We start from the raw sequence: 25464 nt of genomic DNA on the forward strand, positions 1-25464 counted from the left end.
GGCGGGCATATAAAAGTAACATATCTGTTAAACATTGCTCAACAGTTTTACCCAGGAAATCTGCTAAAAGGGGGGCACTGAGCAGCTGGCAAAACCTGAAATGGGGTTTATTTCACTTCCTTTAGGACCATTTCCAAGACTATCAATGCTCTTATCATCCCCTCTCTAAAACTCGGCATGCCAGGAAAGTTTGTTCAAATGAGGCAAATATTAGTAACATGAATGGAAGAAATATCATAATTGTAGATTATGTTTGTAGAAATGTACGTTCCAAATAGTGTGCCACAATAGAAAAGAAAAGGCATAACACAATCTGAAAAATACCATCCCCACAGTCGTGACCAAAAATGTAAGTGAACTAAAGAAACGTTATGTTAATCATACCAGTGATGACTCTGCAGCCTGTGTGTGTGTGTGCGCGCACGCGCGCGCACGTGCTCAGGCATATGTGTAGGCTCCGCTTGCAAAAAAAATTCTGAGCTCCACTTCATGGCCCAGCATGGAGCCTAACGCAGGGATTGAACTCATGACCCTGAGACCAAGACCTGATCAGAGACCAAGAGTTGGACGCTTAACCCACTAAGCCAGCCAGGAGTCCCTCCCAAATCAGGTTTGAGACTCTTAATAACAGAAAGAAATGTTCATGCACACATATGAAAAAGCAAGTTATAGAACAATACTCATTTTGTAAACAAAACAAAAATACTACCAGAAGGAAAAACTAGGACAAAATGCCCTGTAACTCTGATGGTAGGCTTGCAGACCAGTTCTACTGATTTTTATCAAAGATCTGATGTTGAACATAATTATACATTAATAATCAAGAAAATAAATATTTAAACAAAAAAATACACAAAACCATACAATTAGTAGATGACTAGACTTGCAAACAAGAAACAAAAAATGATGGGCAGAAAAAGCATCAAAATGATGACAGCTCTGGTATGAGGATTATGAGCCATTTAAAATTTTTTCTCCTCTTTCTCCAAAATAATGTAATACTTCTCCGCACTACTTAAGGGAGAGGGGTATTAATTTTTAAAGTATTTTTTGGGGGGGCGCTTGGGTGGCTCAGTGGGTTAAGCCTCTGCCTTCAGCTCAGGTCATGATCTCAGGGTCCTGGGATCGAACCCCACATCGGGCTCTCTGCTCAGCAGGAAGCCTGCTTCCCCTTCTCTCCCCCTACTGCCTCTCTGTAGTCTGCCTCTCTGCCTACTTGTGATCTGTCAAATAAACAAGATCTTTTTTTAAAAAAGTGGTTTTGGGGGGTGCCTGGGTAGCTCAGTTGTTAACGTCTGCCTTTGGCTTGGGTCATGATCCCAGCATCCTGGGATTGAGCCCTGTATCAGGCTCCCTGCTCAGTGGGGAGCCTGCTCCTCTCTCTCCAGCTCTCCCGTGCTTGTGTTCCCTCTCTCACTCTCTCTCTGTCATAAATAAAATCTTAAAAAAATTAAAAAGGGGCGCCTGGGTGGCTCAGTGGGTTAAAGCCTCTGCCTTCGGCGCAGGTCATGATCCCAGAGTCCTGGGATCGAGCCCCACATCGGGCTCTCTGCTCGGCAGAGAGCCTGCCTCCTCCTCTCTCTCTGCCTGCCTCTCTGCCTACTTGTGTTCTCTGTCAAATAAATAAATAAACAAAATCTTCTAATAAATAAATAATTTTTAAAATAATAATCAATAATAAAGCATGTATGTGTTTTTCTAAGTAATCGCTACACTCAGTGTCGGGCTCGAACTCATGGCCTTGAGAGCACAAGTCACATCCAACTGGGCCAGCCAGGTGCCATGAGGGGCGCTAATTTTTAAGTTAAAAAAATATACATGGTTTAGCCATAGGTTGCTAGGAAACAGGGACTGGCAATCTGAAGAGGGCCATTTGGTGACAAAACCATCTGTCTTACAAATGGCACCAGGATTTTACAAATTCCTATTCTAGCCCCAAACCAAAGGATAGAGTACGAAAAGTCACGAAGCACTGAAAGGCAGGAAGAAATCGCATATTGTACGGCATTCTACAGAGAGGACACATGTAGCTAACTTCTCAACCACTGCAGGCTGCACGCACCACCCCGAGACATGGCACAGAGCATACGTGCAGGGGCCAGACCACCCCCGTTCAAATCCTGGCTCCACCCGCTGTGTGACCTTAGGCAAGTCACTAACCCCTTTGTGCCTCCTTCTCATCTGTGCAATGAGAGTACAAACAACATCTATCACTAAGGATGGATGTGACAATGCAGTGAGCTTGTGTACGTGCAAGTACCTCGCGCCTGGCACTTAGTAAGCACTCTGCAGACGGTAGCTAGCATTCCTTAAGGGTCAAAATGACAACAGCCTTTGGATTTCTATGCATGATGAAAGTCACACATCCCTCTTATAGAACATCAAGATAATATGTAAAAGCATAAGGAGGAAAAATGCACTTCAAACCCAACACAGGAACCAGCAGCTCCACCGACAAATAAGCCCAAAACTACTACACCCCATACACAAGCGCACACCATTTATTTTTAAACAAAAGTTGGGAGTCTACATGCTATGTTTCAGCTCACTTTTTTCAAATAACATATCATAATTATATGCTGATGTCATTAAACATAGATGCCCACCACGACATTAACACCACAAGACATTTTACGGCAGGGATATGCCATATTTTATTAAATAGCTTCCCTTTTGGAGTTCATTTAGAATTTTCCCAGGTTTCCTTTCATATAAATAATGCTTCGGTGAATAACCTTTTTCCCTTACCTTCGGATGTGTGCTTACTATAAACTTTCAGATGTATTCCTGCAAGTGGAACCATTACATTCAAAAGATGACCTTTTATTTTTTTTTTTTTTAAAGATTTTTTTAATTTATTTGACAGAGATCACAAGTAGGCAGAGATGCAGGCAGAGAGAGAGGAAGGGAAGCAGGCTCCCTGCTGAGCAGAGAGCCCAATGTGGGGCTCAATCCCAGGACTCTAGGATCATGACCTGAGCCGAAGGCAGAGGCTTTAACCCACTGATCAACCCAGGCACCCCAAAAAATGACCTTTTAAATGTTTGATGCCTTGTAGCCAAAATAGCTGATCAGGTTTTTCATTTTTAAATATAATTTGGACAGGAAATTATTCCACAATTACCAAAGAAACACAGTAACATCTCATGAATTTTTACTATCTCAGATGTCTGTGGCTAAGTACAGTATTTTTAAAAATATGTCCTTATGGGTGCCTGGGTGGCACAGCAGGTTAAACGTCTGCCTTCAGCTCAGGTCATGATCCCAGAGTCTTGGGATCAGACCCCTGTCAGACTCTCTGCTCAGCAGGGAGTCTGCTTCTGCTTCTGCTTTTCCCTCTCCCTCCATAGCTTCCCCTTCCTCCTGCTTGTGTGTACACAGGTGCGTGCACTCTCTCTAAAATAAATAAAATCTTAAAAAAAAAAAGAGTATCTCTTTAAAAAAAAAAAGAAAGAAAGAAAAACAATAAAGTTCAAAATATAAAACCAAGCCCTAGTGAGGATTTTCAGGACCACTGTAGGTAGAAGCTGCTATACCTGAGAAATCGGAGTGACCACGAGCTGGTCGATGCCGGTCTTGGAATTGTAAACTTTCTGCTTCACAAATCCAGGGTCCACCACGTAGTAGATGCCGTCAATAGTCAGTGAGGTCTCTGCAATGTTGGTGGCAATCACGACCTGCAGATAAGAGGGACACCGCTGGATTGAGCTGCCTAGGCACAGTCCTGAGGTGTGAATCAGGACATCGGACCTCAGACATTTTCCTGAAGGATTATGCCACTCTCTGCCTCTCTATGTGATTACACAGCACTTAATCTGTTTGGCCTCAAATGGGTGGAAAGGGAGGTGCCTTCATCTCAAAGGTCAAGTTGGGGACGGAGTGGTACCTGAAAGGAGAAGTGGAACACTAAAAAGCAAAGGCCAATCAAAGCCAATTTCATTTGATGCAAATGGCTACATATCTCATTTTCTAGATCCAATGTTGATTACTACAATTTTAATTTTCTCACACCCTGGGAAAGCAGAGATTTCCTGGCATCACATGTGCCAGTGCAAAATGAGATTTTTCTTCCCCCATGGGGACATCTGGACTACAAAACAGGCTGTTTGTGTATGTGGAACAAGAGAGAGATTTTTTTTTTCTTCTGATCATAAAATGAATGAGGCGGCAGAGGAATTTCATGGTTTGTGTGTGTGCAGCCGTATGTGTGATCTGGAAGATTATTGGTCTCGGCTTGGCACTGCCACTGTTCTTCCACCCAGAGGTTCAGCTAATAAAACACAATTGCTTGGAAAAATCATTGCGAGGAAGCACCACAACATCCCACATTGTGCCAGGATCTCACTGGCCCTGAAAGGCTTCCACCTGCCACTGAGCTGCAGAGCCCTCCTAAAAAGAAGTCCATGGGGCGCCTGGGTGGCTCAGTTGGTTGAGTGTCTGCCTTCGGCTCAGGTCATGATCTCTGGGTCCTGGGATCAAGCCCCACATCAGGCTCTCTGCTAAGCAGGGAGTCTGCTTCTCCCTCCCACTCTCCCTCCGTGCACTCTTCTCTCTCTCTCAAACGTATCTTTAAAAATTATTTTAAAAAGGGGCACCTGAGTGGCTCAGTGGGTTAAGCCTCTGCCTTCCACTCAATTCATGATCTCAGGGTCCTGGGATCAAGCCCAGAGTCAGGCTCTCTGCTCAGCAGGGAAGGTGCTTCTCTCTCTCTCTCTCTCTCTCTGCCTGCCTCTCTGCCTACTTGTGGTCTCTGACTTGTGGTCAAATAAATAAATAAATAAATAAATTTTTTTTTTAAAAGATTAAGTCCAATCATCAGGAACAGAACAGAGGAGGAATCACTATCTTTCCCCTCCCTAGGCACCCTCTTCCATCTAGCTGTCCAGCCACAAAGCTGGGAGTCATTCCTGACTTCTCCCTGCCCTTCTTCCCCACACCTCCATGCACCCATTATGGCTCATCCATTCTAATGCTTCAGTGTGATTCGAATCCATCTGTCTTCCATTCCTAGATATGTACTCAAGAGAAATGAAATGAAAGAGAGAGAAATGAAAACATATGTCCGCACAGAAACTTGTAAACAAATGCTCACGGCAGCATTATTCGTAATAGCTAAAATGTGGAGACAACCTGAATATCCAAAAACTAGTGAATGGAAAAATAAAAATGCAGTACATCCACATTCTGGATGTAGACTATCACTCTACGACAGGATATTGTGCAGCAATTAAAAAAAATGAGTACTGGACACATGCTACAAATGTGGATGAAACTTGGAAACATACTAAGTGAAAGAAACCCAGTCACCAGAAACCTCTTATTATATGACCCCGTTCTATGAACTGTCCAGAATAATCAAATCCGGAAATACAGAAAGCAGATTAGTGGTTTCCAGGGGCTAAGCAGAGGAGTAAAGGGGGGGTGATTGTTAAGGGGTACCGGGTTTCATTTAGAGTCATGAAATTATTCTAAAATTAACTCTAGTGATCAACAGTTATGATTAATTACCATCAGTAGTGGCAATTAACGATCAAACGATTCTGTGAATATACTAAAAGCCACTAAATTGTATGTTTTAAAAGCTTGAATTGTATGGTATGTAAATTATATCTCAGGAAAGCTGTTATTTTAAAAAACCCATCTGTCTCCTCTCTCACGGTCTCCTATGCACACCCACACAGTGAGTTCTAGCTGCTAGAAGGATGCAGCCCCGAGATGGCCACACTTTCTTGTCCCAAGGCTAATCACGGACTATCCTCTCAGAATGCTTGTCCTCCTACCCTTCCCGGCTAGAGGAACAGCCATGTGCTCTTCAGGATGAGCCTAGGTCCTTACTTCCTCTAAGAATTCTGGGCGACGGCCTCCCCCTCGGGGTATCCACAGCCCCAGCAGCTCTTTCACACCATACGTTCAAGGCCTGTCTACCGCTGGGTGCCCCACAGCAGAAAGGCCTGGCCTCACACCGCAGCCCTGGTGCACACCCTAAAGCCTGGCAGACGCTCAAAAAAATATCTGTCGAATACAGGAGAAGATGAGGAGCTAAGGCCACATACAAGATCCTTATTCCTCAAACCGGTCCGACTGTTTTCTAAGACATAAAAAAACCAAAGCTTGCGTGCACCTTAGGCAATCCCCATTAGGGCCAGGTGCATAGGCCACATGGTTCCAGGGCACACAGGAGCTTCACCTCTGCCCGCTGTTACCTTTCTGCTGCCAGGTGGAGCCGGGTCAAAGATTCGGGTCTGCATCTCACTGGGAAGAGCAGAGTACACTGGCAGGATGATCAGCTCTGGAACATCCGGTCCCAGGGACTTCATTCTTTCATAGAGGATCTCGCATGCAGTGTCGATCTCCTCCTGACCAGTCAGGAAGACCAGGATATCACCTAAGAAGAAACCATTGACTTCCTGTGTGTGTGCTCCACAGAAAAGACAGACATGAAAAGAACGCCAAATGATAGAAGATACACTCCTATTCTGACCTCTAACAAACCAAGAGGTTTTCATCTGTCCATGCTGATTCTGGTTTTTCATTTTTAGTGTGTTCTTATTTTTAATATTTAATTTAAAAAAATTTTGTGTCTATATTTATTTGTGTGTGTGTCTATGTTTAAAGATGCATTTAAACCCTGTGGGCCGGGCACCTGGGTGGCTCAGAGGGTTAAGCCTCTGCCTTCAGCTTGGGTCATGATCTCAGGGTCCTGGGATCGAGTCCCTCATCGGGCTCTCTGCTCAGTGGAGAGCCTGCTTCCTCCTCTCTCTGCCTGCCTCTCTGCCTACTTGTGATTCCTCTCTCTGTGTGTCAAGTAAGTAAATAAAATCTTTAAAAAAAAATTTTAAATTAAAAAACAAATAAATAAATGAATAAACCCTGAGGGCCATTATTTATATCTCTACTGCCCCTTCAAACATATAAGTCATTGGCTTAGAGAGAGACTGATATTTAAAAGGCATTGTTTTATAAAATGAGAGAAAATCAACCCACGTCGGGACTTCTGGCCTAAGAGGGGAAAATGCTCTTTCCTCCCACCTGGTGGTTCTGTTAAGTGGATCTGCATGACAGTGATCAAGCTGGCGTCCAGATAATCTGTCTCTGGTTCCTTCGTGTACAGTATCTCCACCGGGTATGTTCGACCAGGGATGGTGAAGATGGGCGCTTCGTAGAAGTACTGAGAAAACTTCACTGCATCCAGCGTGGCTGAGGTGACAATCAGCTTCATGTCCTGCCGTTTCTGAACCGTCTAAAGGGAAACACGACGTGGCTAAGAAGGACTAAAGCAAAAAGGCACAGGGACTCAAACCCGATTCCCAGAACTGAGTCCCTGACAGGTGGAAGGGTCACCAAAGAGCACCTAGCTACTACCTTCTTCAACAACCCGAAGAGCACATCCGTGTGAATGGTTCTCTCGTGCGCCTCGTCCAACATGATGATCGCGTACTGTGTGAGGTCAGGGTCAATCAGGCACTCTCGGAGCAACATCCCGTCTGTCATGTACTTGATCACTGTCTCTGGGCTGGTGCAGTCCTCAAATCGAATGGTGTAGCCCACCTAAAGCAGAAACAAAGCTGAAAACCTGAAACACGAACCTCTCCTTTCTGCAATCACCAGGCAAGACTTCAGCCCGGTGAGAATGTTCCCTGCAATCTTAATAGGTAAGAATTCAACCAAGACATGCAGTGACTTCCTCACAGTAAAATCTGCCTTGGATTTGACCCTGAACAGATCAATGATGACCATGAGAACCCTCTTCCCCACAAGAGAAACAAGAAGGAAGACAGTACCATTCCCATTTCACAGAGAGAGATCTGGGCCTATACACTCTCTTCAGGCATTTCCAGAACAGCTTCACTACCCACTTACCTCTTGGCCCAAGCAACAACCAAACTCCTCTGACACTCTTTTGGCCACTGACATGGCCGCTACTCTTCTGGGTTGGGTACATCCAATCTTGCCCCGGGATGTGTAGCCTGCCTCCGCCAGGTACTGGGTGATCTGTGTTGTCTTCCCTGATCCTGTCTCTCCAATAACTATCAGGATTTGATTGTCATGGACAGCCTGAAAGCAACAGAATATAAATACAGTCATTAAAATTTCCCACACATTACTCTGGAGGAAAATAATCAATGTTTACATTCTAACACTAAAGAAGAAAAAGGGGATATGATAATAGACATATGATAGAATTATAACCAGAGTCTAAAGTTATGCATAGAAAAAAAAAAATCAATGGTGATTTTCTATGGGTAATGCTCTTTCTTACTTGAACTACATGTATAACTTAAAAACTTGAAACTTTATGGATATTCTTTTTGTAACTGACTCAACTCTACTTTTTATTTTTATTTTTTTATTTTATTATTATTATTTTTTAAAGATTTTATTTATTTATTTGACAGAGAGAGGGATCACAAGTAGGCAGAGAGGCAGGCAGAGAGAGAGAGGAGGAAGCAGGCTCCCTGCCGAGCAGAGAGCCCGATGCGGGACTCGATCCCAGGACCCTGAGATCATGACCTGAGCCGAAGGCAGCGGCTTAACCCACTGAGCCACCCAGGCGCCCCTCAACTCTACTTTTTAAAATTTTATTGGTTTTCTTAAATTCATAAGAACATAACGGTTGAGGCTAAAACCATAAACTACCACCCAGATACCCCTGATTTTACTTATTTATTTTTTAAGTATTATACACACACAGTTGAAGAATTCAACAGTAAATAAAAAAGGTATATAAAGCGTTCCTGGGGCACCTGGGTGGCTTATTGGGTTAAGCATCTGCCTTCCACTCAGGTCATGATCCTGGGGTTCTGGGATCGAGCCCCCAAATGGGCTCCCCACTCACTGCCACTGCCAAAACTCCAATACCTTAGCCCAGAAGTCTTATTTCTATACCATTTATAACAGTAAAGGATGGCCATCAACCTATATGTCTATTAACACAGGATGAGTTGGGGCGCCTGGGTGGCTCAGTTGTTAAGTGTCTGCCTTCGGCTCAGGTCATGATCCCAGCGTCCTGGGATCGAGCCCTGCATCAGGCTCCCTGATCAGCGGGAAGCCTGCTTCTCCCTCTCCCATTCCGCCTGCTTATGTTCCCTCTCTCACTGTGTCTCTGTCAAATAAAATCTTAAAAAAAAAAAAAATACAGGACAAGTTAAATAAGTCAGAGCACATCCACAAAAAAAAAGCACCAAAAAAAAAAAAAAAAGAAAAGAAAATTTTTCTGAGCTTATCATGATTATCATGAAGGGGAAAAAGCAAGATGCAGAACATATGCACCGTATGCTGCCACCTAGAAACAGCAGGCATAAAACATAGAGCATTCATGCATGTATTTACGTATTTGTACTTGCTTGTGTATGTGTGAGATAACACTGAAAGGATTCACTAGGAACCAGTAAACTCGGCTGCCTAGGGAGTTTGCTGGTCTTTAAATTCAATCTCCAAAAAAATGGGAAAAAGTTCCCCTAGCGAAGTCTTGCCGGAATGGGATCCCTGGCTATGCATCCCCATCTCTCTTACTGGCCGGAGACACTGCTCTGTGCCACACAACACTCAGAACCATTACAGAGGCCTCTCGTTCAAACAGGTTTATTTCCTCATTGGGAAAAAGAAAAATGCAGGGGTGCCTGGCTGGCTCAGTCAGCAGAACATGCAACTCTTGATCTCGGGGTTGTGAGTTTAAGCCCCATACTGGTGTAGAGATTACATAAATAAATCTAAAAAAATGTACAGACTAATAAATATATATGTTACATATGTATATATATGTATATAACATATATGTGTATGTATACATATGTATGTATGTATGTATATAATATATATAATAAATATTTTATATGTACGTGTGTGTGTGTAGTTTTTTAGAGTACTTGGGTGTGTTCTGTTTCTTCCTATCCTCTTAAAAAAGCCACCTCAAAGGTACACATATCTGTCCAACTAATTTCAATTCAAACACATCATCCTTCTTTTAGAAAACCTTGCTACCCCCGCACCGACACATCATAAAGGGGCTTCTCACCTGGACCAGCTGCTCCTTCAGTTTGTAGATGGGCAAGCTCTCTCTCTGCTCAATGATTGACATCTGGGTTTTCTTCCCATAAGAAGCTTTGTTGCCCCCAAAGGCGTGCTTCTTCCACTCGGGAATGTCATTGGGCATCATCCCAATACCCCTCATATTGGCAGCAATCTGCCTGCCTTCCGCTGCAAGGGAAGACACATGGCTTAGTAACATCCTCAAGCTACCTCGGTGCCCCCGCTCCCAACATTCAACAAATCCCATTTCTCCAGTGGATCCCTCCTGTCTAATACCTCTGTGTTCAAGCCACCATCCTCTCCCGTTAGAAAAGCCAGCTAGATCACCTCAGGTGTCTACACTCACCCCATCTGATCCATTCTGCCGGGCAGACTCAACAATCCCTTGGCAATGCAACTCTGATCATGCCCTTCCCCTGTTTAGACCCAGCAGTACCTGCCAGTGGACTCTAGAATTAGCCCCAATTCCTAAGTCCCGGCCGCCCCACCTCACAGCCCCAGCCCAGGCTACTCCTCTGCCTGGGACACGCCCCAAGCCCACCTCATCCCCTCTGATGGACACAGTCCTATTTATACTCAGGTCTCAACTTTCTCAGGGAAGTGACTCACATCACCTGTACTTCACATGGTACCGGTCGTGACATGGTTAGTTACCTGGCAACTGTGATTAATCTTCATTTTCCCCACTAAACTGTAAGCCTTGTGAGAGAAGCAATCATGTCTACTTACTTCACAGCATACCTCAAGCTCCCCAGTTGCCTCACACCAGTAAGACTCTATCTGGCAGTTATTTAACACTGACTACACAAACAATTATGTGAAAAAAGAAGCTTCAAAGCTGTATTATCTTTAGCACAGAAAATTCTTGGGGCACCTGGCTGGCTCAGTTGGTAAAGTGTGCGACTCTTGATTTTAAGTTTGTGAGTTCAAACCCCACATTGGGTGTGGAGACTGCTTAGAAATAAAATACTTGGGGCACCTGGGTGGCTCAGTCGTTAAGCATCTGTCTTCATCCCAGGTCATGATCCCAGGGTCCTGGGACCAAGCCCCTGCATTGGGCTCCCTGCTCAGCAGGAAGCCTGCTTCTCCCTCTCCCACTCCCCCTCCTTGTGTTCCCTCTCTTGCTGTGTCTGTCAAAAAAATTAACAAAATCTTAAAAAAAAAAAAAAATCATAAAATCACAAAATAAAATACTTAAAAAAAAAAAGTTTTGTTTTGTTTTTTCAGTAAGCGCCACACCCAATGGGGGCTGAGATCAAGAGTTGGATGCTTAACCCACTGAAGGATCGGATTATTTTTGAACAGTCCACATGCTCCTCCCAGGGTCTTACCATCAGGCAGAGGATCAACCCAGTGTTTGTTGAGCCCCATGGGAATAGAATCCATCTCAGCTTCCCTCTGGGCCTGCTTGAGTTCCCGCCTTTCTTTGGCTAAGGCACTTTGCATCATTGCTGCTTGGGAGAGGGAACCATCCGGGTTCTAATGTACCAGAGAACAAACAGCATCACAAGAAGATCTCAGCATGCAGTAAATATCCGGGAAATAAAATGTAGAGTTTAAGCCCCCTGAACCTAAGAAGGACATTCATCTCAATGTACCAGACTACAATGGGGCTGTTGGCTTGAAGATAAGAACCCCAAGAGAGATGAGACACACAGGAGGGGGGTAACACTTCTTCTGTATTTACAGAATGTGGAACTAAAATTAAGACTAACATGGCTGTCTTGGTAAGAGACATTTCAGCTTCTAAAGAACAGCTAATGATCAGATCCTTCTGAAGAAGGGAGTGGGTCTCCTTAAGGGCTGGCAAATTCCCTGTCACCAAAATGTCAAGCAGACAGAAAAGCACAGGAGAGAAATTGCTGCAAAGGCTATGTGAGTTAATTACTGGGCTGGGCTGGAAGATCTTTAAAATATCCTTTTCCAAACCTAAAAACATATCATAACTTTCCATGCGTTCTTCTCTTCACAGCCCTGCCACCAGCAGCACTCAGCACTAGAGCTTTCTACTGAGGGCCGGCCCCAACTGGTCACGTGAGCCCTTCAAAAACTGCCTTGGAATCTGCAAGGGCAAAGGCAGTAATAGTAGATCAACCACTCCTATTTCCTCCTTTGTTCCCAAAACAGAGCAGAATGAGAGAAAAAGAAGCAAAAAGGCAAAAGTAACAAAGCCAAATCAATCACCCTAAAGATTCTAAAAAATCACCCTAAAGATTCACAAAAACATTCTAGACTCTGACCAACAGTTAATATTACCTTCAGCCTAACTTCTGCTTTTGCATATGTAATAGACTGCTCTGAGAAACTAAATGAACAGTTATATCAAGAAAAGAAATTCGCTCGGCACACCCAGGTTAGAGGCCCAGCATTTCTTACCTTAACGATTTTAATAGGGCTCATGTCCATGCTTTGCTTGGTGTGCCCTCTCAAGAATGGAGGCTCTTCCTCAACCAGTTCGATCTCAAGATCTTCATCTAAAAATCCCCCCAAAAGAAAAATTAAGGAAAAAAAAAAAAGGAGGGAGAGAGAGAGAGAAATAATCATTGTTACCAAAACAAATGATTTCCATGGGCACCAGTGATCTTTAACAAAGACAGCTAACAAGGTCAAAAAGACAGCAATTCAAGTGAAACTCTAACAGAAAGGGCTGTTTCCCCTGCCCCCAGGTACTTCTGGCATTTATACTCCGACAGAAGAACTGATCAGAGAAGCTACTGTCAAAAGAAGTTAAGGGGCCCTTGGGTGGCTCAGTGGGTTAAAGCCTCTGCCTTCGGCTCAGGTCATGATCTCAGGGTCCTGGGATCAAGCCCCACATTGGGCTCTCTGCTCAGCAGGAAGCCGCCTTCCCCCTCTCTCTCTGCCTACTTGTGATCTCTGTCAAATAAAATCTTTTAAAAAAAAGAAAAGTTAAGCCTATGGAAAAACATGGTACAACATTCTAAATGGTCCTAAGGTATTTGCCACCCAACTTCATTATGGAGTAACTTAACCCACAACAGATAAGCAAAAAAAAATAAGTTGAATTACTCAGGGTCATGAAATTGAGTTCCGTGTCAGGCTCCATGCTCAGCATGGCGTCTGCTTGAGATTCTCCCTCTCCCTCTGCCCATCTCCACACTCACATTCTCTCTCTCAAAATAAATAAATCTGTAAGTACATTTTTTTTAAGATCCTATTTAAGACAGAGAGCTTGAGCAGGAGTGGGCAGGGGAGGGCAGAGGGAGAAGCAGACCTGGAGCAGGGAGCCTAATATGGGACACGAACTCAGGATCCTGGGATCATGACCTGAGCCGAAGGTAGATGCTTAACCTACTTAGCTACCCAGGAGCCCTCAAAATAAATAAAATCATTAAAAATAAAAAGCAAAAACACCGAAACATGTCCATCAGAAACATATACCCATCGAAAGTGAAATGGATAAATTATAGTAAATTTACATACAGAAAACAGTACAGAAATGAAAATGAAATACAACTATAAAAATCAGGGGCGCCTGAGTGGCTCAGTGGGTTAAAGCTTCTGCCTTCGGCTCAGGTCATGATCCCAGGGTCCTGGGATTGAGTCCCACATCGGGCTCTCTGCCCCGCATGGAGCCTGCCTCCTCCTCTCTCTCTCTGCCTGCCTCTCTGCCTACTTCTGATCTCTGTCAAATAAATAAATAAAATATATTTTTTTAAAAATCATCACAGATAAATATCAAAAGAATAATCAAAAGAAAGGAAATTCAAACTGACTAAATAAGGTAGTGGTTAGGGACAGATAGATATACAGATAGAAAAATGCTTAAAAAAAAAAAAAAAGGCAGGGAAATAATTAACACAAAATTTAGGACAGAGGTTATCCAGCAGAGCAAAGCAGAGCATCTAATCAGTGGGGGACATGTAAGGATTTCAAAGGTGCAGGTAAAATTCTATGTAACCTGGGTAATTAAGTACATAGTGTTCAGTTATTACCGTTACATAAATTTATGTCCCACTGTTGGATTTCACAATTTTTAAAAAACTGTTAATAAGCTGAGTTCAAAGTTATTTCCATGGCAACTCAGAGGTAGTCTAATTGGACCCATAATTTTCAGAACAATTACTAAGACTATCAGATGAAATTTACTACCCAAAATAAAATACAACTTTTTATAGCCTGAACATGTGTCATAGGGGTGCTGGGTAGCTCAGTTGGTTGTGTCTAACTCTTGGTTTTAGTCCAAGTCATGATTTCAGGTCATGAGATTGAGCCCCGAGTTGGTCTCAATCTCTGTGCTCAGCAGGTCTGCCTTAGATCCTCTCTCTCCCTCTCCCTCTGCCCCTTCCCCAACTTGCTTGGTACGTATCTGCTCTTCACTCCCTCTCTAAAATAAATAAAATCTTTTTTTTAAAAAGTATCATCACCAAAAAGTACAATATATAAATGTCTGTCAGAAAAATGCATTTTCTGCTTCCATCCTGGGGGGGATGCTGGGATGAGAACCACTCTGGTTCTCAGAGATAAGGAGTGGCGAGACCTAAGGAAAAGACGAGCTAAGTCACTCCTTAGACGTAGATGAAGGTTAAACGACATCTAAGCCCCCCATCCAATGGCTCAACTTGCCCACTGTCTTTCCAGATCCATGATCCTGCTCAATCCAAGCAGCCAGTTACCTTCTTCATCATCCACTTTAGGAAGAATGCCAGTCTCTTCATCGAAGTCCGGAAACTCTTCTTTGGAAAGCACATTGGCAGCAATCATCTAATGCAAGGACAGAAGGCAACGTCTGTAACCCACTAGGATCACAACTCTTCCTTCGTAGGAGTTAACACAGAAGTTCCCATAGGAAGCCTGGGTTTTTTTGTCCCTTCTGACCCAGGACTATGAGGCCTCAAACACCATCTATCACACCCCTGGGCACATAGTACCTAAGGAGGGCTCAAGAGTCTCACCCCGAGGAAGTGTAACCTGCTCCCTCCCTGCTTTTCCCAGCACAGCCCTGTGCACATTCCCTGTTACATAACATCCAGCTGTGACAATGATGTTTCCATCTGGACTTTGAGTTCCTCAAGGGTAAGGAACCATGATACATCCATCTCTGTGGCCCTAGCATCTACTCAGGGCCTGGCACCCCATGGCGCTGACATACACTGACGAATGGTGAAAACAAGAACCTAAGCGCTCCACTTCTACGGACTCATTTAACCCCCACAACGCCACCACTACCCTGTTTCACAGATGAGGGCACTGAGGCACAAAGAAGTCGAGTAGCTTGGCTCAAAATCGCACAGCTAGTAAGTGCCCAAAAGTCACCCTGGGCCACTGGGCTCCAGGGTCTGTCCTCCTAACTACCGTAACGTGCAGAATAACTCTGTGGCCATAAAGGCAAATGGCCCCAACCTGTTTGATCTCCCACTTCTCCGGGTCAGAGATGCGGGTAAGGCGTTTGCGCTCCAGTGAATCATCCTCTACTTCAGGGGCACTGACAAGGGAGAGGTGAGTTGGTCTGTCTGGATTCCTCATTGAGGTCTCCTCATTGGTCTCCCCAACAAGATTCCGTCGTCGATTGGGGTTTAGATCTTCTCCAGTCTCTTGATCCACATCCTAAAACACATACAAAAAAAGGGAACTCACTCATTCTCTGTCCTCTTATGTTTCCCTGGCCATGAGATGTAGAAACTGACTGGGTATCTCACCTACCTTCATGCTCAGACTGGTCTTGGTCCCAGTGAAGGACAGTACTTTGACCTTCACCCTCTGGCCTTTGCTCACCACATCAGCCACATTGGCCACACGGCCTTCTCGCCGGAGCTCAGAGATGTGCACCAGGCCTTCCCACCGCTTCCTAAGGGAGAGTCACACACATCTGGAGAATGCCTAAAATACCTTTACCCCAACAGATTTATTGTTGAAACTCAACAAAAGGAAATGGTCTTAAACTCCAAAACTTGAAAGTACCAAGAAGGTGGTCAAAAAATAAAATAGTGGAGCACCTGGGTGGCTCAGTCAGTTTAAGTGTCTGACCTCTTCAATTCCGCTAAGGGTTGTGATCTTATGGTTGTGAGATCAAGCCCCACATCAGGCTCCACACTGAGCATGGAGTCTGTTTGTCCCTCTCCCTCTGCTATCCCCGCCAGCCCCATGCACTCTCTCTCAAATAAACAAATAAAATCTTAAAAAAAAAAAAAAAAGTCAAATTCTAACAACCTGATATGGTTGACTTCATTAAAGCAACATTAATCATAACTTTTTAGAACGTGAAAATCCCTAGTGATAAGAGAAATTCTGCACATCACAGGTGTGAAAGAAGAGTACCAGCCATTACCTTAATCCCTCCAGCTGCACAAAGCATCCAAACTGCATGATGCTGGTAACTTTGCCATTGTAAATGTCTCCGATGGCAGGCTCTTCGGGGGGAGGGCGGTCCACATGCTTATCCCGCCATCTGTCCAAATTCCTCTCCCCATACTTGTCCCGGTCCTTCCTATCTTTGGGGGGACTCTGACTTCTGCTCCTGGACCGATACCTAGACTTCCCTTTATTCCTTTCCCGGGTCCTGGAACGTGACCGGGAGCGGGACCGGTGTCTCCTCTTGTGGTCTCTATCACGGTCTCTGTCTCGCTCCCGATCTCGGTCCCGTTCTCGGTCCCGGTCGCGGCTCCGGCTCCGCTTCTTCTTCTTCGTCTTGTCCCTAACAAATCAACAAACACCTGTTTGAAAAAAGAAACCAGCCCAATTTCATCTCTCTGCATCCCAAAGCACCCAGCACAGTGCTGCATACATTAAGTGCCTTCTGAGCACTGAACTGAATAAGAGTTTCTCTGTGACACCCCTGCAGGCCAATAAAAGAGGAGGTCACAAACATATTCAGCCTCCTTCAACCCAGACTTCTACCTTATGAACGACTTAGCATTCGCTGTGTAAATACTCTGCAGGGAGCAATGAAGGAGATCTAACAATGTGGGACATGGCTGGTCTAGATTCTGTAAACTTGCCCAAAATTCTGCTTAGCAGATCCACGAAATTCAACTATCACGATACCCTAAACCTCCAAAGGCTAAGACGCTAAGGACGAACCGGTGCTCAGCATCTCGCTGCTTGTCAGGGCCCGCAGCGCTGGGCATTAAGGCCTCTAGTTCCTTCAGCACATCCACAGCGACTTTCACGTCATCCTCATCCAGCATGGTCTATAACAGCCGCGGCCGGTGAAGTTAGGAGGAGAGGGGGAGAAAATCGTGAGCATCCGCACTCCAGATCCCTTACATCACTCCAGCCCCTACATCACTGACCATATTTACGCAAAGGAAGCAGAGGAGAGGCAGGTGGTGATTTCCAGCAGAAGGAATGAGCAGAGGCTCTTGGAAATCACTGCTACATTTGGCAAATTCCCTTTCTCCTTCATACAAGCCTAGCCTACAGAGGGCAATTAGCTACCACCCCTCCTGCAAAAGCATCCAAGGTATTACTATAAATAGAAAACAGATGTTAAGGGGGCTCCTGGGTGGCTCAGTCAGTTAACTCTCTGCTTCTCAGCTCAGGTCACGATCTCAGGGTCCTGGGATCAAGCCCCGAATCGAATCAGGCTCCCTGCTCAGTAGAGAGTCTGCTTCTCCCTCTCCTTCTGCCCCTACCCCTGCTTGTGTACTCTTGCACGCTCTCTCTCAATCTCTCTCAAAGAAATAAACAAAATCTTCAAAAAAATAAATAAAAACAAAAACACTTCTAACATGTAATAGAGTAAAAAAAATCTCATTTCACATATCAGTATCTGTTTTAGAACCTTAAGCTACTCCATACTTATTTCATATCCCTAATCACTGCTCCCTACAACTGTCAATCCCATTTCCCTCAAACATCATTCTCTGAACTGTAACACTATTCTAGGCATAGTGCGCATTCAGGGAGTTGACCAACACTTTCAATTTGAAAAATATATTACAATGAACACAAACTTAAAACTAGGAACTAATGAGACAAAAAGCAAAGGGACAGGGATGGAGGAAACACCACAGTTCAGCAGACATTCTCAAAATAGTATCAGTACCCGGACAGAAGGGTTGTCTGGTTGGCAAAGAACTGGGAAGAGTTCCTTCAGCTTTTCTTTTCCGGTTTTGGGTTTAACAACTGGATCTTGTTTCATCAAAGAGCATCGAGGGGTTAAAAGTATAGAAAAAGAAAAAGAGAAAGACAGATTTAATATTTTTAACAAAGAACCTCAATATCAGATTTGCATCAAACTAAAAACCGAACATGGCATTTTTCTTTCTACATGTAACTCATGTACATTAATATAAACATAATCTGATTTCCTGAAAATAACACTGATGACAAAACCCTCAACAAACTATCTGGGCATGTGGTAGGGTGTGAGGTTGGGGAAAGAGATACATAAGAATTCATTTGATTAGTTATGTCTAATGAGTTTAATTTTAAGTCATCTGGGAAATGTTACTAGACTGTGAACTTGGCTCAAGAGCTGCCACAAGGGAAAAGAACACAATTTACAGGATGCTCACGCTCTACAGCGTTCTGGAAGCTAAGCACAGCCAGACACTCTACTCACCTTTGCTAGTAGGCGGCTTTGTTGGGGGCCGCATGGTTTGTATGAGGCGCAGCAAGTTACTAATAAGAGAATCCTTTGAAAAGAAACAGAACAAAAATTATCAGCCCCTGAATTAGTGCTTAAAACCACTAGTTTTAGGGGCACTTAGGTGGCAACTGTCAGTTGAGCGTCTGACTCCTGGTTTCAGTGTGGGTCGTGGTCTCAAGGTCATGAGATTGAGCTCCATGTCTGGCTCCATGCTCAGCTTGAGCTTAAGATTTTCTCTCCTTCTGCCACTCTGCCCCCCCGCACACATGCACTCTCTCTCACCCTCTCTAAAAAAAACACATCTTGGGGCGCCTGGGTGGCTCAGTGGGTTAAGCCGCTGCCTTCAGCTCAGATCGTGATCTTGGGGTCCTGGGATGGAATCCCACATTGGTCTCTCTGCTCAGCGGGGAGCCTGCTTCCCTCTCTCTCTCTCTGCCTACTTGTGATCTTTCTCTGTCAAATTAATAAATAAAATCTTTAAAAAAAATAAAAAATAAAATAAAAAACACATCTTAAAAAAGAAAAACTAAGAAAAGCTGGTTGTACACCTGAACGGAGCTAGCTGGAACAAACGAAGCACAGAGTATCTATATGACGGGCATGAACCTAGCAAAGTGGCTTCAGAGAAAGCTGATATTTAGGACTCTTTGGGGGAAAAGTAATTTAGTTCCATTCAACCATTTTTATTTTCCACTGTTCAGAATTACTTCCAAAACCTAGACTCTTTTGCTTTTGACTTCGGATTCATAGAACAAGACTATAAACACTCATAAAGACTTAATGATGGAAATCCTGCCCCACTTTCCTAGAAAGGTATCACAGGAAATCCAGTTATATCACCGCTGCCCCACGGTATGAAAACATTACACATTTACTGCTTTCTTTGATTGGTATGTACAAATACAATCTCCTTTCTCCACCAAAATCCTATGTGAAATCCTATCAAAATTTCAGTAGTGACATTAAAATAAAACAAGGGTCCCTAGATACACATACCGTGAATTCAGCGCCATTTTTGACCAGGGAAGCCTTAAAAGTATCAAAGGTGGTATTCTTCTCAGCAAGACTGATCACAAATTCAGCTGCAAAGGAGAAAAGGGATTAAAACTGGAATGGAGACCAGTAAAAAATCACTTTCAAGTACATTAAGAGCCAAACCAATTAGCCTATCCAAGAGTCATAAAAACCAAAGAGCGCCATCCAGTGAGAGTAAAGAGAATTTAGAGTACCAAGATTATCCAGGTATATTCCAGTTCATTTTCAGAAATGCAAAGATATCACTACAGAATGGCTCGCCGGGCCCTTCATGCACCAAAGCGAGAAATTTCTCCCTCCCCCAGATCATCATACTCTTCTTACAAGACTAGTAGCTGACCACATTGCCATAGAGAGTCCAGAGGTGACTGTACCCAAAAGCAAGAGCCCTCCTTCCCCCCTCCCATCTCCCCCCATGGAAGCACACAGTAGGAAGCTTTCTACAGTTTCAGGAAGGTCAGACCCAATCCATCTACGCCAGCCAGGCGGCTGCTGGGTGATACAATCTCCAAGTTGATCAAAGACTCAACTTGCCCCCCAGATTTTTCTCTACAAACCTGCCCAGTGTTGGAAATTTCTAATATTAGAGCTATTTATTAAGTAAGAGACTTTCGGGAGCAAAGTGCATTTTTTGAGGGACTGAGATAGTAACATTCACGCTGTGACCCCCACAGGAAAGCGGTAATGGTTTCATCTAGATTTTAAAGCTAAAACCTAACAATAATCGCATGGGACATCTGGATAACTAACATAAACTAGTGCTCTCATGCCATTTCCAAGACTTTACCTTTTTGATGCCATTAAGTAAAAGCCAAATGCCATCAGAGTACGGGGACAGAGCTTACACATAACAATGTCAATGGTCAAGGCTTTGTGACTGCCCTGTTGTGCCCAGCAAGCACTATGCTAAGTGCTTCACCAGAGTTATGCCCACGATAAGCCCCCATCGGCAGATGCCATTATTGTCCCCCCACTTTTTTTTTTTCAGATGAGGAGGCTAAGGGTTTGAGATGCTGACCTACCCTACAATAACTGGTGGAGCCAGGAGTGGAACAGAGGCAACCTGACTTCTGGGTCCACATTCCACAGAGAAATGTGGAGAGAGAAGTCAGTCATGTGGTGCTGGGCACGCAGTGCTTGAGAGGCTACTCCGAAGCAATCAGGAGCACATTCACACTGCGGCTGTCATTAATCAGGGGCTTTTTCTTAATTTAATTTTCAAAATTAAATGGGGACATCATTAAATTAAGTCAACAATCAAAGATGAACTAATGAGTCAGAATTTTTTAAGATATATTGATTTTTTTTTAGTTTTTTATTTATTTGACAGAGAGAGAGAGATCATAGGTAGGCAGAGAGGCAGGCAGAGAGAGGAGGAAGCAGGCTCCCTGCTGAGCAGAGAGCCCGATGTGGGGCTCGATCCCAGGACCCTGAAATCATGACCTGAGCTGAAGGCAGAGGCTTAACCTACTGAGCCATCCAGGCGCCCCAAGATATATTGATTTTTGAAAGAGAGAGAGAGAGAGAGTGATCAGAAGCAGGGGGAGGGGGAGAGGGAGAAGCAGGCTTCCCGCCAAGCAGACAGCCTGATGCGGGGCTGGATCCCAGGACTCTGGGATCACGACCTGAGCTGAAGGCTGACACTTAAGGACTGAGCCACCCAGGCACCCAGAATTTTTTTTTTTTTTTTTAAGTGAGTTCTACACCCAATGTGGGGCTCAAATTCACGACCTGGAGATCGAGTCACATGCTCTACCAACTGATTTAGCCAGGCACCTCAAAGATGAATTAGTGATTAAAAACAAGTTGGTGCTGGAGCGCCTGGGGGGGCTCAGTCATTAAGCATCTGCCTTCAGCTCAGGTCATGATCCCGGGGTCCTGGAATCAAGCTCCGCGCGGAGCTCCCTGCTCTGCAGGAAGTCTGTTTCTCCCTCTCCCACTCCCCCTACTTGTGCTCCTCTCTGGCTGTCTCTGTGTCAAATAAATAAAAATCTTAAAAAAAAAAAAAAAAGTTAAGTGGTGAAAACAGGAAAAATAATGAAACTGATTTAAGTAATAGTACATCAGGGTGCTTGGGTGGCTCATTCGATTAACCATCTGACTCTTAGCTTTCAGCTCAGGTCATGCTATCAGGGTGGTAAGATCGAGCCCTGCATTAGGCTCCCGGTTGGGCCTGCAGGCCGCTTAAGATTCCCTCCTGGGGCACCTGGGTGGCTCAGTGGGTTAAAGCCTCTGCCTTCGACCCAGGTCATGATCCCAGGGTCCTGGGGATAGAGCCCACATCCGGCTCTCTGCTCGGCAGGGCGCCTGCTTCCTCCTCTCTCTCTCTCTCTCTCTCTGCCTGCCTCTCTGCCTACTTCTCTCCCTCTTCCACTGTCCCTCCCCCACCATCTCCCTAAAAAAAAAAAAATTAAGGCCAAAATCAAAAGAATCAAGTCAATAAATAATCATAAGAGTAGCAAATAGGGGGGCGCCTGGGTGGCTCAGTGGGTTGAGCCGCTGCCTTCGGCTCGGGTCATGATCTCGGAGTCCTGGGATCGAGTCCCGCATCGGGCTCTCTGCTCAGCGGGGAGCCTGCTTCCTCCTCTCTCTCTCTGCCTGCCTCTCTGCCTACTTGTGATCTCTCTCTGTCAAATACCTAAATAAAATCTTAAAAAAATGAGTAGCAAATAGGGTGGCTCAGTGAGTTAAAGCCTCTGCTTTCCCCTCAGGTCATGATCCCAGGGTCCTGGGATCAAGCCCCCTCTGGCTCTCTGCTCAGTGGAGGGAGCCTGCTTCCCTTCCTCTCTCTCTGCCTGCCTCTCCGCCTATTTGTGATCTCTCTCTGTCAAATAAATAAAATCTTTTAAAAAAAATTTTTTTAACTGTAAGAGTAGCAAATATAGGGGCACCTGGGTGGCTCAGTTGGTTAAGCAACTGCCTTCAGCTCAGGTCGTGATCCTGGAGTCCCGGGATCAAGTCCCACATCTGGCTCCCTGCTCAGCAGGGAATCTGCTTCTCCCACTGACCTCTCTCCTCTTACACTCTCTCTCTAATACATAAATAAAAATCTTTAAAAAGAAAAAAAACGAGTAGCAAATATACACCTTTTAGATATTAAACCCACTCTGGCAATTTAGTTTCAAATGAACAATACTATCTCATTTTTCCAACTTTAGTAACTTTAATGTTACTGGTTTTATAATTCTGTGTACAACACTGTGATATTGAGATTTATAAGAAGAAATATATGTTTGGTCTCCATCACCTTTCCCAGCACAGGACTCCTAAAAGCCCTTGGAATTTCAGAGGTGTGAAGAGTGAAAAAAGTCTTTTGTTACATTAAGGAGATGACTTTAGGAAATCTCCTCAAAAAGGGTGAGGCTGGGGGCTGGCTGCCTGGGAAACCAACCCTGTGTTTACTGGCTGGAACTTGCAGTCCCACCCCCTGACCTCTGAAGAGGGGAAAGAGGCTGGAGATTGAGTTCGTTTACCAATGGCCAACAATTTAATCAATTATGCCTATTATAATAAATCCTCCACAAACACCCGAAAGGACTGGGTTTAGAGAGCTTATGGCGACGTGAACACATGGAGATTTGAGGACAGGGGGCACTTAGAGAGCATGGACACTGGTCAACCTTTCCCATATACATGCCCTACACATCTCTTTTATCTGGTTATCCCTGAGTTATATCCTTTTATAATAAACCGGTAATCTAGTAAGTAAAATGTTTCTCTGAGTTCTAGGAGTCGCCCTAGCAAATTAATCAAACCCAAGGGGGGGGGTAATTGGAACCTCTATCTATATATATAGTAACTTGGTGGGCACAAGTTGACAACCTGAAGTTTGGGGTGGGGCAGTCTTGTAGGTCTGAGTCCATAACCTGTGGGATCTGATGCTATCTCCAGGCAGACAGCATCAAAACTCAGTTCAATGTAGGATTACCACCCAGTGTCACAGAACTGCTTAGCAGTCCTGGAAAAAACACACATTACAAATGGCGTCAGGGGGCCCTCACTGGCTCATTTGGAAGAGAGTGCGACCCCTGATCTCAGATTCATGAGTCCAAGCCCCATGCTGGCCACAGAGATTACTTAAATATTTTTAATAAATAAAAAAATGGTGTCAGAATTACAAACAGAAAAAAAAATTTGTGGACTACCTGCAGATTAAATGGAGTCTTCAGTCATATATAGGCTAGAAAATTATGGCGTTTATACCTCATTCTATTTTTGTACATAATGAGGTTAACATCAAAACGATTTAACACTGGCTCAGTAAATGTTTGCTGAAGGAACATACAACCCAGATAGCAAACTACAAGAGTGTCACTCATTACCATCTAAAAGAGAAGGAGAATGAAGACAAATAATACAGGACAAGCGTATCTTGACTGGGAAGCAAGAAAAAGGTGAACTAAAACATACTGGCGGCAACGCATCTTCCTAGGTGTCACATGATAACCCCGGAAAAAACACCTTATCGTCCCCATTTCACAGATGAGGAAAACAGCTTCAGAGACAGTAGGTATCTTAATCAAGATCACACATCTAACCTCCCTGACCCCTTTTGTCACATGCCCTTTCCCCTCCACCTCTTCAGTTGATGGCTTCATCTTCATTTAGAAAAGAGAACAACTAAATGGAAGTCTTTCCCTCATCTTCCTACCACTAGTACCTAAACCTATCTGCATCTAAAACCACATTCTCTGTCCTCCTTCCTATTAAAATGGATCAAGCATCCCTGTACCTATCAAAGGTGAACACCTCCACTGACGCTTTTGATCCCTTCCTCCCTTTGCTTTCATAAGGACTCCACCTGCCTGTGGCCTTAGCTCTAGGCCCCCGGCCTTTTTCAGTTCCACCTTTTGGTACATTCTATCCGTAAACGCTTAATAAGTGGCTGAGAACAGTTAAAGGCAGACTTCGAAAGACTTGGGATTCCAGATTAGGCTCACATTTGATATGTAACTTTGAGGGGGATCACTTAATTACTCGACCCTTAGGTTTTGGGGGTTTCTTTTACGTTTGTATTTATTTACTTGACAGAGAGAGCGAGAGAGCGCACAAGCAGGGGGAGCGGAAGGTAGTGGGAGGGGGAGACGCAGGTGAGCACGGAGCACCACACAGGGCTTGATCCCAGGTCCCTGGGAACATGACCTGAGCCGAAGGCAGACGCTTAACCGACTGAATCATCCGGGAGCCCAAGACCCTTGTTTTCTTAATGGAAAAACAAATACTATCTGACACGGTCGTGTGAAGACCAAGTAAGATAATGTAAGTAAAGCCCTGTACATAATATCTGCCCTGTCAATAAAGGTCGGCCATCATTATCATCATTACGAAGCGGCGGCTGCTACTGCTGTTGTTGTTAACGCTGTTTAATTAACTAAGGCTGGAGGTGGGGAGGGAGCAGGGAGCAGGAGCGATAGCCGCTCGGGGTTTCACTGATAGCTCTGGGCAATGGTCTCTTTAACACCTCAGCCGGGAGGGTTCTCAAGCGGGGGTTAAGGCCGCTGCTTCCCTGGGCCCAAGTATCTGCGACAGAGAGGGAAAGAGACTCACAGAAACACAGGTACTCAGCCCATCAACCCCATTTCTCCTTCCGCTTCCCTCGACCCAGGCCCAGAGGCCGCGGGGGCCTCCTCCGACTTACCCAGATCCTTGTCGTTAATCCCCAGGTGATTGTCCAGCTCGGTGCAAACCTTCGACACTAAAGACAGATACTCGAGTTTGGCGAGTTCTTCCGCGGGGCCTAGTTCTGTGGTGGTTACGGCTCCCGCCAGGGCCACAGCCACCGCCATGGCTAAGGCCGCCGCCGTCCAGCCTTACAGCCGGCCTTCAGAGCTACTCCCGGCCTGCTCCGG

At 44.6% G+C, this 25464-nt stretch overlaps 1 protein-coding gene across 1 annotated transcript in view; it reads right to left on the reverse strand.

The window, feature by feature from the left end:
* The window catches only part of DHX8 (DEAH-box helicase 8), a 31103-nt gene extending 5639 nt beyond the window's left edge, over positions 1-25464 (reverse strand). The window contains exons 1-17 of the mRNA XM_044247826.1: positions 25254-25464; positions 19577-19662; positions 18554-18626; positions 18035-18120; positions 17068-17177; positions 16316-16681; positions 15691-15835; positions 15391-15594; positions 14664-14751; positions 12406-12503; positions 11361-11508; positions 10016-10197; positions 7861-8055; positions 7363-7548; positions 7030-7240; positions 6204-6385; positions 3537-3677 (exon numbers count right to left, since the gene is read on the reverse strand). Coding sequence (XP_044103761.1) covers positions 3537-3677; positions 6204-6385; positions 7030-7240; positions 7363-7548; positions 7861-8055; positions 10016-10197; positions 11361-11508; positions 12406-12503; positions 14664-14751; positions 15391-15594; positions 15691-15835; positions 16316-16681; positions 17068-17177; positions 18035-18120; positions 18554-18626; positions 19577-19662; positions 25254-25401 — 2649 coding nt within the window. The 5' untranslated portion in view covers positions 25402-25464. The remainder of the gene's footprint in view (positions 1-3536; positions 3678-6203; positions 6386-7029; positions 7241-7362; positions 7549-7860; positions 8056-10015; positions 10198-11360; positions 11509-12405; positions 12504-14663; positions 14752-15390; positions 15595-15690; positions 15836-16315; positions 16682-17067; positions 17178-18034; positions 18121-18553; positions 18627-19576; positions 19663-25253) is intronic.

The sequence above is a fragment of the Neovison vison genome, chromosome 5, assembly GCF_020171115.1.
Source record: "Neovison vison isolate M4711 chromosome 5, ASM_NN_V1, whole genome shotgun sequence".
Classification (NCBI taxonomy): Eukaryota; Metazoa; Chordata; class Mammalia; order Carnivora; family Mustelidae; genus Neogale; species Neogale vison.